General features: G+C 39.9%; 1 protein-coding gene across 1 annotated transcript in view; it reads left to right on the top strand.

Moving 5' to 3' along the window:
* The window catches only part of LOC144522554 (spondin-1-like), a 279723-nt gene that overhangs the window by 190971 nt on the left and 69818 nt on the right, over positions 1–18934 (top strand). The window contains exons 7-10 of the mRNA XM_078257725.1: positions 3065–3129; positions 7544–7745; positions 12217–12357; positions 13294–13369. Of these exons, the coding sequence (XP_078113851.1) occupies positions 3065–3129; positions 7544–7745; positions 12217–12357; positions 13294–13369 (484 nt within the window). The remainder of the gene's footprint in view (positions 1–3064; positions 3130–7543; positions 7746–12216; positions 12358–13293; positions 13370–18934) is intronic.

The raw sequence follows: 18934 nt of genomic DNA, 5'->3' as shown, positions 1-18934 counted from the left end.
CAAACTTTGAAAAAAATCCATCCATGCTGTTTTGAGTGAGATACGGTTTCTGAATGTGTCCTGCCTTCAGTCTCTGGCTGTTCAAAATCGGCACGGCTTGTGACGTCACAAGCCGAAACAAGCTGGCTAACTGCAACCGTTAGCTCGTAGCGTTAGCATGCTAACACACAACACTAACACACTAACACACAACACACACAAGTTCACCATAATCTACAAAAGAACTACTTACATGTGCGCCCTCATTTAGAAGCCTCCCAGCTAATCCTGCCTTGTAACTGACCGAAGTTGTAGAAACAGCCTTTCTTTTACTGTCTATGGAGCTAGCTAGCTGACATGATGTACATCTGAGCTACTGCGCATGTGCGAGTGCAATCAAAGATAGTACAGAAGAAGAAGAAGAAAAGAGGTCTCACTCTGTAGCTAAAACAGAGACCAGGTGAAAAGAGGATCTGCAGCAGTGAGAGAGAGCTGTGCAGTACAACAAAAATATGGTGTTTTTTGAAAATTAAACCATGTAAACCTATTCTGGTACAACCTTAAAATACAATTATGAACCTGAAAATGAGCATAATATGGGCGCTTTAAGCAAGACCACGGCAGCTGCAACCATGATTTAGGTGCCACCCCTATCCAAGGAAAACTGTGAGGCGAGAAAACATAAGGGCCGCGGGGAATAAGCTCCCCGGAGATAAGTTAGTAACAAGCATTTCTGGGACATGAATGTACCCAGATGAAAAGAGAGATTAGATCAGTGTGTCAAAGGAAGTCCCCCAGCAGTCTAAAACTACAGCAGCATAACTATGAGCTGGTCCTAGGCAAACCTGAGTCAGCCCTTCAAAGTCGATTAATCGGATGACTATGAAGAGAAGCAGAGAAGAGGAGGGGTGCCATGTCTAAAGCTATACACCCTCCCCCACTGTTTCATCTGGCTTGATTGATAGGTATAATTGGGTATCATCTACATAACAGTGTAAATTAATAGAGTGTTTCCTAATAACATTGCCTAGAGGAAACATATATAAGGTGAATAGAATTGGTCCAAGCACCGAGCCTTGAGGAACACCATAGATAACTTTAGAGTTATCCATCTACTGCTAACTACAAGTAGCTGCATGCTAACGCCAGTCATTTCCCCCCCAATTTCGGGACACATTACTACTAAAACATGTCCGGTTGTAAAGTATTTGGTTTAGAAGCCTTTTTCATGGTACAAAGTCATGCTATATACTTTGTTGCAGTCAGTCTCCACCTGCAACGGACTGCAACACCACGTGACTAAGCTAGTCAGTTAGCTAGACATAGTCCGTACATGTATGTGTGTGTGTGTGTGTGTGTGTGTGTGTGTGTGTGTGTGTGTGTGTGTTAGTGGTAGAGGAAAGGAAACCCCTTAGGAAAGGAAAGACATTTGAACAAACCTGATTATCTCACTCTGTACAATAACTAAAACTCCGTGAAAGGGGAGTTAGCAGGTAGCAATTACAGTTTTAACAAGCTAGCTGCAATATTCAACACAACCTATCAACAATGCACCGTGATCAGAGTACATTCACAGAAATAGATTTGACTCAGCGGTCACAATCATAGATTAATAAATCACACGCGCACCAGTCAATCAATCGATCACATTAATAGAAAACAATGGCAACATTAGCCTTCACACATTAATAAACATACTATGTTCTATCTCTGCCCAGAACACTAAGCCTTACTGTATATAGTCCATCAGTCCGTAGGTTTCCACGAAAGAACAGAACTGGTCCATGTCGCTCGTCAGCGGCCACGGAGAAACTTTCCCTCGAAAAAGGGCAGAAGGAGGGGAGCTATGTCGACTTTGAGAAGAAAAACGTTGTTTGTCCTTCTCCTGCAGATATGAAGAACACTGGTGCATTTTTCATAGGATCCACGATGCTCTTTGAACACCGAAATGAAATCCGCTTCTCCAGAAAATAGAAGTTTAGCACAAGTGCTTGCGTGCCTCCTTTCAGCAACGGGGTTGCACTGGAAGACGATGAAAAAAGGTGGGTCCGAAGGTTTTATAGGCCCCGACCGCATGCTGTGTTCAGGGGCCGTTAAGCGAATGGGGATCCAGAGATCTCTGAGAGGTGTGAACTATAAGGTTGTAGTTCTTAGAGTTTTGACCACTTTGGCCACTACTTCGTGGTCGTTCAGCCATTTTGTGGCCTTCTTATCTCCTTTTCTTCATTTAGGAGTTTGGAGCAAGGGATGTGGAATTTACATGTAAGCCGAAAACCCTCTGTTTGAAAGACCACATGGTCTCTGAGTCTTTTGTCTCTGAGTGCCGGCTGGCCACATGTGTTCTTTTGTACCAGATCAGTTTATGCACATTTGTTTGGATCCAACAGTCTCCCTTTTGGTTTGACGATCGGGTTGAACCCCGATCTTTAGAGCACACCACGGACCAAAAAGTTCATGGAAGAAAGGGTTAAACTGATAGTAACAAAGTCCAAGCATTCCTGGGAATGAGAAACAGTTCACAAGTTCATAGTGTTCATTGAGGCTGAGGCTATGGTGTCTGGGCAGACAGTAGGCTAAGGTAGCATCTGGGCAGATGACTTCTAACTGTAGCTAAACACAATGTTTAAACAAAACACGATCCTTCAAATATTAGATAAGCAATGAATTATCCCTTGTACAATCATTGCTGCTGTTTCAATATGACATGAACCTAAAATATACATAACCCTCTGTTTGAAAGACCACATGGTCTCTGAGTCTTTTGTCTCTGAGTGCCGGCTGGCCACATGTGTTCTTTTGTACCAGATCAATTTATGCACATTTGTTTGGATCCAACAGTATTAAAGTGCCGTTCCCCACTAGAACAACAGAATAACTATTATCCTACAGCACAGAGCCATTTTGTGAACAAAAAGTTGAACACACTTTGTTGTCCTTGGATGAGAGTACTCTCATTCCCTGCAGGCGTGTCAATTTGTCACTGTTGGCCTTTTCTCTGTCAATGTTTATTTTTTCTCCTTTTATAGTCATCCATTTAGTGACAAATTGCTTTATGTACTACCTTTTTCTCTCTTTCTCTTCACAGGGAGATGAAGTACTGACTGTTATTAAAACTAAGGCTCAGTGGCCGGCATGGCAGCCGCTCAACCTGTAAGTATTGCTTAATGTCAGTTTTACAAAAGGGAAAAGGCACTTCTGTAAGAGATATGATTGAAAATTAAAATAAAGAATTCAGAAATTGTGAAACAGCAACATCAACCTTGAACAGAAACATTATTTTTTTCTTCAGAAATTAGCATATACTATATATCCTTTGTGTTTGTTTCAACTTGTGTACTGAATGTGGTTACACTTGTGATAACCAAAAATACGCTTTTTTTTTCTCGTTTTTGTAACCAAAAGACCCGCTAGATCCGCTCCCTAGAATGGCAAAATCATGACCTACCCTACTCTGCCTCCTATTGGCTAGTACGCATTGCCTTGGGTGTTTGGGTTGGTAGGTTGCATGAGGAGTTAGATTGGTTAGGGCAGGGGTTCTCAACCTTTTGCAAGCTGGGCCCCCCCAAAGCTGGTTCATTGCAGTTGCCCCCCCCCTATAATTGGGAACTGGCACCAGACTTCTGATATGAATTTATGCTTTATTATTGTTATTATTACTAGGCCTAATAGTAGGCATATCATCTGCATTTTTTACAGAAGCTTGCAGGTAGGCTGGTGGTGCGTTGGTTGCCTTGTTGGTCCTCACTAGAAATCTCTCCATTTTTGTTTGGTTTTGAAATAATTTGGATGTGGAGTAGTTGTGTTTCAATAAAGTTTAGGCTATGATGTAACGTAAAATGTAAAATGTGTGCGTGTGTGCAGCCTGGACGCGGAGTGGTGTGTGTCTCCTCTCTGCTCTGACTGCAGGCTGGGACTGCTGCGCGAGGCTACTGAAAGACTGACCGCCTGTGAGGGCTTTTGGACGGGGGAGGGGCTGACGGCAGCACCCGCTGCTTGTTGAGCACAGTAACTGCAGAGTGACTTTCGTGACTTTCAAGTCTCCAAACACCACAAAAGTCTCCAATAACACCAGTAAAAGTCGCTAGATTTGTCGCTAGTCGCTTTTGACAAAAAAAGTCGCTAGGAGGATGATTTGTTTGTGCGTTAAGCTTGTTTTACAGTTCTGCGGAGGCTCCACGCAGAGCTTTCGCCATAGCCTAAGTAAGTGGCCTGGCGTTTATACTTGTGCACTGGTGTGTGCGTCGAGCCGGCATGTGTGTGTGGGGAGTGTGTGGTAGAGGGAGAAGTGAGAGAGTGACGGCGATTAGCTCCGGAGCGAGTACCGACTCTAGACTCATAGTGAGAGAAACAAAGTGTCTCCCCTGTTCTTTCTGAGCATGGTGGGAAATCCGGAGCAGGAAAAGTTAACTCTCTCCTTGATTTCATGTTTATGGAGAAGGAGAACCAGGAAATGAGTCGGGGAGGAAATGCAACGCTACCGAGCCACGGCTGAGCGACGTGCGTCGCCGCGACGTGTAGTTACATTTTTCAAGAGGTGCACGTCAGGCTACGGCATAGGGTCCGGTGTAGACACAGAGGGGTCTGTGTCTACGCTGGACCCTACAACATCGATTCTACGCACAACTATAAAAAGGCCTTTATAATAGTCCAACCACTTGCATTTCAACATGGGGGGAATTTTCGTGATTTATTATTTTTTTTTTTTTCTTCTGATTTTTCTTTTTTTTCCTTCCATCCAGTAGCCTACTCACGCCCCCCCGGGAGAGTGTCGAGTGTCTGTTGAGAACCACTGGGTAAACAAATCAGAGGCAGTGTAGGGCAGGCCAAGCCTTCGCCAGCCTAGAAAAAAAATAAATCACCACCCGGCTCTGTTTCAAGCTCAAGGATTACAGTTTAATGAAAATTGGTGGAAGAAAGTAGCATGGGCAGAGGAAGAAAGCATTAAATGTGTTTCTGAATCATGGGGTGGTAACATTAATTATTTTTCACTTCTGTTTACATTGTGAGATAGGTCCATTCATGTGGTGTCGGAATAATCGAAAAAATGTGTTCCCCTCTCAGAAGATTCACATTGCATTAATATTGCAAGATAGGGCATGACTTAGCGGAGGTCTGCAATCTCCAAGTGCCGCCATAGTTCATCCTGTTTTCAGTAGGATTGTGCTTTACAAAGTCCATTACTTTCTGTTGAGAAGCTGCCCAAGCTTTCCTTCAGGCCAAGATTATTCGATTTTTTTCCTAAAGCATAACATAATCTGTTTTGTTTGAAGTAAACAAAGAAACTCAGATTTATTACTTAGTGATCTGTTAATCAATGAACTACATGATTTAGGACACGCTGCATGATGCACACATCCATGATTCTCTTCCCCATCAAAATCTCACCCTGATTTCTCCCTTATGCCCTTATGCCCCTCTTGCACTTCAATGATTTTCTGCCATGTTTTTACAATGCCATATTTCCATTTACTGTGCCATTTGCACAAGTACATGTTTATAATATAATTTCATTTGCAATAATTCTGAGTCTGTAAATAATGTTGATAATGTTAATAATAGTGTTTTTTTAATCTACTCTGTATGTGCACTGTTTGTTGGAAAGCAATGACCTACATTTCGTTAATTATGTGCCTGCACATTGTGTCACCGGAAACAGTATGAGACACATTTTATTTCTTTTCTACAAAAATCTTTAAAGCGCCCATATTATGCTCATTTTCAGGTTCATAATTGTATTTTAAGGTTGGACCAGAATAGGGTTACATGGTTTAATTTTCAAAAAACATATTTTTGTTGTACTGCACACTCTCACTGCTGCAGATCCTCTTTTCACCTGGTCTCTGTTTTAGCTACAGAGTGAGACCTCTTTTCTTCTTCTGTACTATCTTTGATTGCACTCGCACATGTGCAGTAGCTCAGATGTAGATCATGTCAGCTAGCTACCTCCATAGACAGTAAAAGAAAGGCTGTTTCTACAACTTCGGTCAGTTACAAGGCAGGATTAGCTGGGAGACTTATAAATGAGGGCGCACATGTAAGTAGTTCTTTTGTAGATTATGGTGAACTTGTGTGTGTTGTAGCAGTGCTTTGCTATTGAGAACGAGGTAACATGCTAGCGTTAGCATTAGCGTTAGCATGCTAACGCTACGAGCTAACGGTTGCGGTTAGCCAGCTTGTTTCGGCTTGTGACGTCAAAACAGCATGGATGGATTTTTTTCAAAGTTTGCATGCGTGTGGAAGCACCAGAGACACAAAAGAACACCCCAAATCCCAGAAAGTGTTTTTTTCATAATATGGGCACTTTAATAATGTGACCTTTCCATGTATCAGAAAGACCTAATCCTTATTATGAGCAATATTAAATTCTTATAAGCAAAATACGTACTTAAAAGTTGGAAAAACATTTTCACACACACTCTATGAACTATAAAATATAATTAAGATCCAGATACTATTGTATTTTTGATTGTTTAATGGTTCTTTCCTTTATCCAGCTCTTCAAAGCCAGGCCAATGTGTCTGAATAGTCACACACTGGCAACCTGTGCGCTCTTTGGAATTATTTCAATTGTGCAAAGCAATTAAAAACTCATCACAATTCTTGTTACAATCTTCCAGAGAATGTGGTGGACCCAATTGCAGAGACAGCAGGCAGTGTAGTGTTCAAAGGTTTAATGGCAAAATCCCAAAACTGGAACAGGCAAAATACAAAAACCAGGAGCAGGTAGGAACCCAAAAACAGGAACAGGCAAACACAGAACAGCGGTAAGCAATCCACTGACATAGCCAAACGAGAATAAACTGAACAGCAAAAAAAATGATCTGACACAAGAAAAGGGCAACACAAAGACTAAATACACAGGGTAACAAGAGACAGGTGATACAACAGGTGAAACACTTAAGGGCGGTGCAGAATAATCAAACAGGCGGGAAACACAAGACAGGAAGTAAAACAAGACAAGACAGAAAACCATACTACCAAAATAAAACAGGAAACAGAACATATACAGAAACATACAACCATGACAATTCTAGCCTTCAGCACTGCATGAATGAACATACACACAACCCCCCCCACACACACACACACACACACACACACTAGTGTACTGTATCTTTCACCAAACATGTTTAATTACCCCTCCTAGCGTTGTCTGTCATTTGCGATATATTGTGCCACTATTATTTTTACCAATGAGAACATTCTCATACATGCACACACACAGGTTGTCAAGTTGTTCTAAAACAGTTGTACTTATGTCTTGGTTAAGACATGATTGTTGCTGTAAGATACCAATGACATTAATTAATTAACAATTACCCTATTATTATCTTCAAATATTTTATCATTTTCAGTAGGTTTTCGACATTCAGAGAGAATGTCAATATCACCTATTTTCTGCAACTAATGGATACTTTGAAGCTTCAATTATCTAGCAATTAGTAGAAGTTGATTCAGGTCACAATGTTTCAAAACATACTTAGGGCTGTCTCATTAACAAATATTTAAAATTTAATTTAATTATCTGGATATGCCCTTTTTTTTTACCTAACTTTGTCACCAGGCGAGCAGCTCCATCAGCAGAGTTTTCTGTGGACCGGACCCGTCACCTGATGTCCTTCCTCACCATGCTTGGGCCCAGCCCAGACTGGAATGTGGGGCTGTCAGGAGAGGACCTTTGCACCAAGGAGTGTGGCTGGGTCCAGAGGCTGGAGACAGACCTCATTCCCTGGGATGCAGGCACTGACAATGGTGTCACATATGAGGTAATGTAATTAATTTGACTGGTTAATTCAAAGGTATGTTGGCAGTGGTAGACACCGGAGAGGTATAACATTCAGTAGAGACTTGTAGATGTGTCATGCCATTATGGAGGACCACTGGATAATTGGCTGTAATAGGTGTCCTGGTGGTCCAAAAGAAGAAATGATAGCAAAATAAGCTGATTATAATGTTACCTAAAAAGGTATTACTGCCAATAGGTTAGTAATGTTACATTTTTACTGTCTTTACTGTCTTGTCAACTCTAACACTCTAAACTGTAATGTTAGCTTGACAAATATCAGCCTAGTTAACTTCCATCTTTGTAAGCTAGCTAACTACTGACTAGTTTTACATTAGATGTATCAACACTTGCTAACTAATGTTAGCTAGAGTTAGATGTTTGTAGAGCATACACCAGTCTTGTATAAAGTACTTCAAAGCAATACTTGAGTAAAAGTACAAGTATCTTACCAGAAAATCACTTACTTGAGTAAAGGTCTTAAAGTATCGGATATTTACTGTACTTAAGTATCAAAAGTAATTTTCTGATATTAAATGTACTTAATTATTTAAAGTAAAAGTAAACAAAAATTTTGATTATGAACTTTATTGTGGCTTCCTCATAGTGAAGCATAATTTTCAGGGTTTCCACACCTTTTTAAACATCAAATTCAAAGTCTTTTCCAGGACTTTCCAGGCACAATTATCTCAAAATAAAGGTCTAAACAGTATATTGTGAGAGAGCTGACATCAACAAAAAGAAAAACAGAAACAGAATTTTCATTTTTTTTGTGAGAATGTATTTTGTATACTATTGAAGTAACGAGTAATGAAGATGCTTAGGGAAAATGTAGTAGAGTAAAAGTATTCATTTTATTTAGGAAATGTACGGAGTAAAAGTGAAGGTTTTCAGAAATTTAAATAACGAAGTAAAGTACACATAATTGAATTTCCTATTAAGTACAGTATTTGTACTTTGTTACATTACAGCACTTGCATAAACACATACTATGACTTGCTGCAAACCTCCAAACACAGTTCAGTTCTGTTGAGTTGGCCACACTTTGCCATAAAAGTAAACATTAGAACTGCCAGAGCCGACTCCATTGGGCCTTGTGTTAAAAAACATGTACATTTCTCTGTTATTGTTATTGCTTTCTTTCCCTTCTGCACCGACTTTTCCTAAATACCTATTCTGCACATGGCTGTATCGTCATAATGATATAATAATGTTAAGAAAACCAAATAAACTTGTTTTTGGTGTTGTTTTTCCACAATAACACCCCCTTCAGCTGTCAGGAGCAGCACTGTTAAATGCTGGTAGTTTCCAACGCCTCTCCTCTGAAGCCAAATGGACGGATTTGCATGATGGCTGTACAGCACATTGAGCCAATAAATGGAACATAGAGACTAATTTGTATACCAATATTCACTCACATGCTTTTATAATCACTTATATTCACACGGTATGTAGGCACACAGTATTTCTTCCTTTCATATGTGTAAAATATCATAATTGAAAGCGAAACTACAACATACTTTATATACACAACATATGTTAACTGTATCTTATTTAAAGTCTTCTTGATGCTCTGGGTTGGGACCCCTTAGCGTCATTTTTCAACATGCAGGGTAAAACCACTTAGTTAGGGTTAGGGAAAGATCATGGGTGGGGTTAAAAAATTAATTTTACTGACATGCGGGACAAGAACGGCACAGTTAGGGTTAAGAAAAGATCGTGGGTGGGGTTACAAAACGTACGTTTAAGTGACACACGGGACAAGAACAGGACACAAACCCTGGTCACCTGGGTGGAAGTCCTTTGTTGTTTGACCCATCCACTACCCCAATATACCTCCTTAACAGATTTTCAGTCTTTCAAACTACTCTTTATTGTTGTTGCTCATACTACGTCATCTTACAGCGCTGTGGTCGAGCTGCTGCTATGCACGGTGTGTCCGATACAGCAATATGCTAAAAGGTGCCTTTTTCATCGGTATCTGACACTGAGAGCCACTGACCAAGCTTCACTATTTGACAGGTTGGGAGTGAGAATGGGTTGGTACTGATAAGTGATGGCTGGTGGAATTTATTTCAGAAGGGGCCATGCCAAAAACTAAGCAGACTTTCTGACAATACTAAAATATAAGCATCAAGGACTCTGATGAAGATGTAACTCTACATCGAAACATTAGTCACTGTTTTGCACCTTAAGTAATAAAACCATCAAGTAAGAAGACATCTGTGTTGCACCAGCTATTTTTTATTACTAAAATATAACCTGTAATACTGATTAAATGGTGTCAATATAATGTACAAAGCATCAATCATTTTAAAATGTTTTTTTTTTAAATGATTGACACATATTATGTTACTAAAGTGAACATAACTAAACATACATTTTTATTTTCTTGTTTGTTTACTTGCAAATTTTAATTGTCCAAATATGACCAATTTAATTTTATGTCAGTTCTTTTTTCAAATTTTTTTTCAGAAAGGTGCTTTACAGTATTTATCCGGGCTAGGTCTGTTCCTTTGATTTGAAGAAGGACAAGGAAAGCAGAATAGTGCCTTAGCATCAAAGTAGGCAGTTAGCCATAACATTTTTACAAACCACTTGTTACAAAATGATCAATTGTATTCTTTAAACATTTATTTTTTTGGGGGAGCATTTTAGGCCTTTATTTTATAGGACTGCTGAAGACATGAAAAGGGAAAGAGAGGGGGAATGACATGCAGCAAAGGGCTGCAGGTCAGAGTCGAACCCGCAGCCGCTGCGTTGAGGAGTAAACCTCTATATATGGGCTACCCAGGCGCCTAATAATTGTATTCTTAACCTCTGTCTCTGGTCAATTGTAATGTCATGCTGATCTGCTCTAAGTTGTTTGACAACAATTTTATTCGATAGTGATCTTCTCTCAAACAGATTTTGTTTAAGAGATTTGACTGTCAGGATCCGGTGTCGGCTCAATGTCGTGGTTTCCTCAACTCTCGTTTTAGTTCACGTTCATGCGTAAGCTGTCAGTCACCCATTAAAACAGTACAGGGGAGATAAGGGGCGGAGAGGATCTACACCCCAAGTCCTATCTATTCATCCCATAGACTGAACAGTTGCGCACGCAACCTATTAATGAGGAAAGTGTCGGACGCTCAGCCTGAGTGCCCTAAATGCCATCTGATTCCTTTAAATTTGCGAGACCTGGCTTTCCTCACCTCGGAGGAGCGCCAGCAACCTCTAGAAAGGAAATTATATTTTTGCATGAAACTTCATACCTCTAATACTTTCTTTGTAGATGTCTTCCTTTTGTCTTATAAAGTACACTTGCATATATTAAAACCAAAGTTGGTTTAAATCTTGAAATGACACGTAAGAACAAAGAATGATTCATGTTTGTCACGTTTTTATCTTTTCTCTCTGTATTTCTTTTTTTAGTATAATGAGATCAAACAGAAAACAGATCTGTAGGTGACTTTTTCAGACCCTTGACACCCACCTACCTCACCCTTTTTGGTCAGAGTGGGTCAGTTATTGTAGCGTTACAATACCTTTCCTCAAGAGAAATCATGTTCTCTTTTTAAAAGCCTGTTTCACAGACATGCAGACACTATATGCTGCCATTCTTGTCCCACAAATAATTCCCATGTCCTAAATTCTGGGGGTTTTAACATTACTCATACCATTGCTCAGTGGAAGACTTATTGTACTTGTCGATATAGGCATTGTTTTCACGGAAGGGATTGCCCCGCTTCCCAGCATTGCTAGTGGGCTTGCCACCAGCAGTAATTAGTTTCTCTTCACTGACCATTGACAAGCAAAGTAAATAGGCTACAGCCTCATACAAGCCAGATGGCTGCACCTGATTGTACGGACGCATCACATGGGGCTGTCTGCTCCCAGATTTCAAAACGGACCTTAATGGCGGCTTGTTTGGAATACGATCCCTTATTTTATGAAAATAGTTCAACACGTTTCTGAAAATATTTTAGGCTATGCAGATGCAGACTCTGTCGTCATTTCAGATCGACAATGGTCAGTTTAAAAAAGATAAATCGTCACACGGCGGGAAGGCAGACAAAGACCAGGAAGTAAACAGACCTGAAACGAGACAAGACGGTAAGTATAAAAAAAACAGGAAGTGGTAAGAACAAACTAATAAAAGAAATAGAAAACATTAACTTGACACAGCAGCTACGCATGACATAGACTGCTTTCCCTCAGGCATATTTGATACGTAGTATACCAGAGCAGATGTTTTTCTCTAGTACACCAACCATTCCAACAACAAGTGATTTGCACAATTTGGGAGGGTCAGAATGCCTCCAGATGGGCTCAGATCTCAGATGGGCTTCAAATCATGACCTGATCTTGGCATCAGTAGCATCTTATTTTCACACACCACTCCATATTTCCCTGATGACAATAAGGTTTTTTACTTACCATGCCACTTACCCTTTTATTTTGGCTTCTTTCAGTCACCGAACAAGCCCACCATTCCCCAAGAGAAGATCCGACCCTTGACCAGTTTGGACCACCCCCAGAGCCCATTCTATGACCCAGAGGGAGGGGCAATTACCCCTGTAGCAAAGCTGGTGATGGAACGCATCGCTAGAAAGGTACATTAAATCAGGACACTTTACAGATAGAGTAGGTCTAGACCACTCTCTATAATTTAAAGAGATTCAACAATTTCCCGAGAGCAATTGCACACAGCATTGGGGGGGGTTCAGAGAGAGAGATCTTGTGCATTGAGCCAATTTCATTATAACTTACATGATAACTGTCACCAGCAAATTTACTCCACTGTAGCTAATAGCTATTTATAATAATAATAATAATAATAATAATAATGCATTTTATTTATATAGTGCTTTTTTAACACTCAAAGACGCTTTACAAAGTTTTTTAAAAGGAAATATGCATACTACAGAAATGTACACACTAAAATACACACATTATTAAACATTAAAAGCAGCTCTAAAAGGGAGAGTTTTGACATGTGATTTGAACATGGACAGATTGGTGCAGTCACTGATGTGTTTGGGGAGAGAGTTCCAGAGGGAGGGGGCAGCTATAGAGTTGCCTGATGTAGATGCCAACGCCTAACTAAATGAAACTTATTAGGTCAGGTCATGATTATATTATTATTATTATTATTATTGGGTAATTTTCAAGTATGCTACTGATGTAATATCTTCCTAAATGTAAGCTATATTTGCTTTTTCATGAAAAAGATGTAATTTACTTACAATACGTTTTTCAATACAATAACCCTTGCAGGACTGATTGTTTTCATGTTGAAACAAGTGAACTTTGTGATGATGCTGATCTACACACCACAAATACAAGCCTGGAAGTTGTTGAACTTGTAGAAAACAATCACAACTTTAAATTAAAATTGTAATATTGGTCAGAAAATCTGCATTTACAGTAGATATTTACCTGACATTGTTCAGTAACCATGTGGACACAACACACAAAACTCATGATATGCCATTGTCACATACAATGGTGATCTATATAAGACAACATTGTTTTCCTTGTGTCTGCAGGGAGAGCAGTGTAATATGGTCCCAGACACCATAGATGACATTGTAGCTGATATTGGACAGGAGGAGAAGGAAGAAGGTACAGACGCACGCACGCACGTACGCACACCAGAGGTGGGCCGTCAGGGCCAGCATGGCCTTCTCTGCTTGCCAAGAGATTGTCAGAATCAGAAAATTATATTTTTATAATTATATATATATATATATATATAAATTCATTTCATTTGTATTTTACAAAGTCCATTGAGCCCATGAGTCTATTACCGTAATTTCATTTCTACTCTCGGTTGTGCGGCCTCCAGTGCATTTCATAAATTAGAGCTTTTATCCAATCAGATTTCCCCTCTATGCTGTATCCGGGTGAAAAATGTACTCTGAGGACTTTATGTTGCATTCCAGACACAATTTTTAGCCCATAAGTTACGACTTCAAGTCACAACTCACGACTTGGTAGCGTTCCAGGCAAAGTCACAACAAACCCTTCTAGCTAACGTTAGCTAGCACTAGCTGATACTAGCGATTTTTAGTCTGCAACTTATTTTGGGCTTCATTTCATAAACATAACACAGGTTGTGCTACTGATAGCATAACCTGTAGTACACAATCGTATGTGTATTGTTTTGATTACAATATGCGGAATTACTTTACGTTGCCTATTTATGTCTATTCATCACCGGTGTCTGTACAGCATCAACAGGGGTCGCCATTGTTGTTTATGTGTGTGTGACATCAAAAACTATAACTGGGAGTTACGATCTGGTACGAGTTCACGGGTAGTAAGTTACAGGTTTGACTGCCATTCCAGGGCACTTTCACGGGTAGAAGGTTGTGAAAACACGGGTTATGGGTTGCCTGGAACGCAGCATTAGTTGATTGTAATATTCTTTAGCCAATCAAATTTCGAGTTTGCCCTGTTGGGCGTATTCTTTGACATGCCAGAGCCTTCTAGCTTATTTTTACAGTCACTGAGCTGGCCACCAATGTCGGCATTTTTCAGACCAGTTAGTATATGGTGGACGAGAAGCAAAACTAGCTAGCATCACATAACCGTAGCAGTAACGTAAGTTCAAGTTTGTTTCGAGTTTTTCAAGTTAATGAATGAAAGGTGGATGTACTTTTTCTTCAAATAATGAGCAGTTTTTGGTAAGTTTAATGGGTTTTTATGCATTTTAGGAAAAAAAATGTACTAGCTATTACTGCTTGCTTTAGATTGTTTTTGGTGTTGAAGGTTTGAGCAGTGTGAATGGCCGCTGTGCCCTTGTGTGTGCGTGGTGACATGTGTGTTGAGCCCCAGCAGCTTGGCTGGAATTTGTGGGGAAGCCTGTTGATCGCTGATTGTGTTATTTGTGTTTTTGATTGCTTTGTGGTCGTCGTGTGAGTAAATGTGACCGGTTGTTGTGGGTTTGTTTTTGTTTCTTTGGTAATTACATATATTTTGACTATATGTGACGCAGCATCCTGCCCTACTGCGTAAAAGTGATGGCTTCCGTCACCATGTATTCATGTCTCTGCTATAGTGTATTGAAACTCTCTAGGTGTTGAGCCTTGTGTTAAATCACTTTATTCCACACGATAATGTCCTAGTGTCATGGTGAGGTTATTCAAAGGTGGTTTAACTGCTGTAGGATAGTACTGAAGACCCAGGTGTATAATACATGGCCCGCCACTGACACACGCACACACACACGCACACACACACAGACACACACACTTTAATTTTTCAGAACCTGTCATTACATGATATTGCTATCCTTTATGTTCTTTGAACTCTTTAATTTACATTGTGTTTGCAAAATATTCACTTTAACTATCCACCTACAGACTGAGTGAGTAGCTACTGTGGGGATTTAGTGTCTTATTGTAAGGGTACAGATAGTTAATATAGCCATAATGTCTGGGCCCCATATCATTTGTGACAGGTGTATCACCCTATCAGGAGTAATGATTTAAGGTCAAGATAGCAGGTGTCGGGGATCAGGTGTGAGGGAGGTGGGGTGAAAAAAGGGTAAAGTGTGCAGTAGGGGGGGAGGCAGAAAAGAAGGTACACCGAAGTTGGAGAACCCACTCTCGCTTGAAAGGAATAAAAAAGAAACCAAATCTAAATGTTAAATCTCAATCTAAATTTTAAATCTAAATCTAAATGTTAAATATAAATATAAATATTATATCTAAAAAGAATAAAAAAGAAACCAAACTATTGTGTGAGGGACGGAGTTACAAGCTTTAAGTAAATAAATGTTAAATCTAAATATTAAATCTCAATGTTAAATCTAAATATTAAATCTAAATCTAAAATCTAAAATCTAAATCTAAATATTAAATCTAAATATTAAATCTAAATGTTAAATCTAAATGTTAAATCTAAATCTAAATGATAAATCTATATGTTTAATCTAAATTTAAATATTAAAGTGTGCAGTGGGGGGGGGGGGCAGAACAGAAGGTACGCTGAAGTTGGAGAACCCCACTCTCGCTTGAAAGGAATAAAAAAGAAACCGAACTATTGTGTGGGGGCCGGACAACAAGTTGGAGTTACAAGCTTTAAGTAAGGGCCGAGTCTGTTCGCATGGACTAGGACACATTTCCTCAGTTGAATGAAGGTCGATGAAGCTATTAGCAATAGCGACGAGTCTTTTGATGTTAGCCGCCATCGTGATGGCATCGTGTGTAGGTTAATAGACATTTACGGTTTTTGAAATTGATTTCTATTGGGTTCTTGCCCACCGATGAGCGCTGCTGAAAAGCAGAGGCGCTACTGTGCCAGGTGTGATGCAGACAAACAGAGGAGACAGCAGTATTTACCAGTCTTAACAGAAAAATGCTGAGGCTTTGTGTGATTGTTGCGGGCAAAAATTCTTGATTATGCGGCACGTTTTCTTAAAAAATGCGATGGAATATGCAGGATTTTTATGCAATTTTATGCAATGAAATTGTGGGAACTTGCAAAAATTGCGAGAACTTGCAAAAACTGCGGTTTCATCATGGCTTCATCGCGGGATTTGCAGCATTTCGATGATGTTCACGTTGCATAATTAGATAATAAAGATATACAGGTGCTGGTCATATAATTAGAATATCATGAAAAAATTAGGTTATTTCAGTAATTCCATTCAAAAAGTGAAACTTGTATAATGTAAACATTCATTCCACACAGACTGATATATTTCAAGTGTTTATTTCTTTTACTTTTGATGATTAGAACTGACAACTAATGAAAACCCCAAATTCAGTATCTCAGAAAATTAGAATATTGTGAAAAGGTTCAATACTGAAGACACCTGGTGCCACACTCTAATCAGCTAATTAACTCAAAACACCTGCAAAGGCATTTAAATGGTCTCTCAGTCTAGTTCTGTAGGCTACACAATCATGGGGAAGACTGCTAACTTGACAGCTGTCCAAAAGACACAAAAGGTCATTGCTAAAGAGGCTGGCTGTTCACAGAGCTCTGTGTCCAAGCACATTAAGAGAGAGGCGAAGGGAAGGAAAAGATGTGGTAGAAAAACGTGTACAAGCAATAGGGATAACCGCACCCTAGAGAGGATTGTGAAACAAAACCCATTCAAAAATGTGGGGGAGATTCACAAAGAGTGATAACTGCAGCTGGAGTCAGTGCTTCAAGAACCACCACGCACAGACGTATGCAAGACATGGGTTTCAGCTGTCGCATTCCTTGTGTCAAGCCACTCCTGAACAAGACACAGCGTCAGAAGCGTCTCGCCTGGGCTAAAGACAAATAGGACTGGACTGCTGCTGAGTGGTCCAAAGTTATGTTCTCTGATGAAAGTAAATTTTGCATTTCCTTTGGAAATCAAGGTCCCAGAGTCTGGAGGAAGAGAGGAGAGGCACAGAATCCACGTTGCTTGAAGTCCAGTGTAAAGTTTCCACAGTTAGTGATGGTTTGGGGTGCTATGTCATCTGCTGGTGTTGGTCCACTGTGTTTTCTGAGGTCCAAGGTCAACGCAGCCGTCTACCAGGAAGTTTTAGAGCACTTCATGCTTCCTGCTGCTGACCAACTTTATGGAGATGCAGATTTCATTTTCCAACAGGACTTGGCACCTGCACACAGTGCCAAAGCTACCAGTACCTGGTTTAAGGACCATGGTATCCCTGTTCTTAATTGGCTAGCAAACTCGCCTGACCTTAACCCTATAGAAAATCTATGGGGTATTGTGAAGAGGATGATGCGATAAGCCAGACCCAACAATGCAGAAGAGGTGAAGGCCACTATCAGAGCAACCTGGGCTCTCATAACACCTGAGCAGTGCCACAGACTGATCGACTCCATGCCACGCCACATTGCTGCAGTAATTCAGGCAAAAGGAGCCCCAACTAAGTATTGAGGGCTGTACATGCCCATACTTTTCAGTTGGCCAACATTTCTAAAAATCCTTTTTTTTGTATTGGTCTTAAGTAATATTCTAATTTTCTGAGATACTGAATTTGGGGTTTTCCTTAGTTGTCAGTTCTAATCATCAAAAGTAAAAGAAATAAACACTTGAAATATATCAGTCTGTGTGGAATGAATGTATACATTATACAAGTTTCACTTTTTGAATGGAATAACTGAAATAAATCAACTTTTTCATGATATTCTAATTATATGACCAGCACCTGTATGTGACTTTTTTGCAACGAAAATGTGGGGATTATGAAATCATGCAAGCCCCGCATATTTTGCGTGAAATCTGCAATTTATGCGGAGAAAGTGCGGCGTATTTGAAAAAAATGCAGCCCCCACATAAATATGCGGACTTTGGCTGATTATGCATTGAATTATGCGATCGCATAATCACGTTTCTCTGGAGGGACTGACTTACAGAAAGAGAAGTGAAGTAAAGATGTAGAGACAGGAAAGAAGAAAGTTCAAAAAGGCCAAAGTGTAAGGGAGCAAAAAGTGGAGAGAGGCTCATGAGAGGAGTAAAAGCAGGAAAGAGATTCATGAAATAATTAAAACCCCTTCTGCCATGTCAGATATTCCAGTCAGGCCATCACCTCAACCTGAGACTTCAAGGTCAGTACCCAAGTTAAGGAATGCAAGATAGTGTAAGCACAGAATTTTATTAGCTGGCAATGTAGATGAATTGGTTGTGACAACAAATGTGTGTTTATCTTTTTTTTTTAGGCATCGTGATCTTGAGAGAAGAAAAAGGGCTGCCAAAGAAAAATCAATCAGAGAAATGCAGAAACTACAGGATAAATTAAGAAAAGCAGATCAGAAAGCAGAAAAATACAGAAAGCGACTCCAGCGACTGAAGAAAGACCATCCATCTCCAAGATCCAGAGTCAACAAGTTGCTCCGTCATGTCTCGCGCACATCCCTAAGAAGAACTCTTTTGTTTCATACAGCAGTAGGTGAGGAGGTGCGTACCAAGTACGTAAATTCAAAGAAAGAGAGTCACAGACAAATTATTGTGGGATTAATCACCAGAAAAATCATGAAAAAGTACAAGCTACAGAAATTGGCACAGGAGGTTTTTGGATTTTCAAGAAGGAGGTGGAAACACTTCGCAAATGAAAGGCACACAATGGGATTGCTGCCATACTGAGATCCAAGATGAGGTTGTTCTTTTTACATGACGATGTCAGCAGGATCACAACTGGAAAAAAGCAAACATTGATCAAAGAAAAAAAGAAAATGCAG

Source organism: Sander vitreus, chromosome 8 (assembly GCF_031162955.1).
Source record: "Sander vitreus isolate 19-12246 chromosome 8, sanVit1, whole genome shotgun sequence".
NCBI lineage: Eukaryota > Metazoa > Chordata > Actinopteri > Perciformes > Percidae > Sander > Sander vitreus.
Note: the sequence above shows the minus strand (reverse complement) of the source record. Positions and strands in the feature narration are given on the sequence as shown.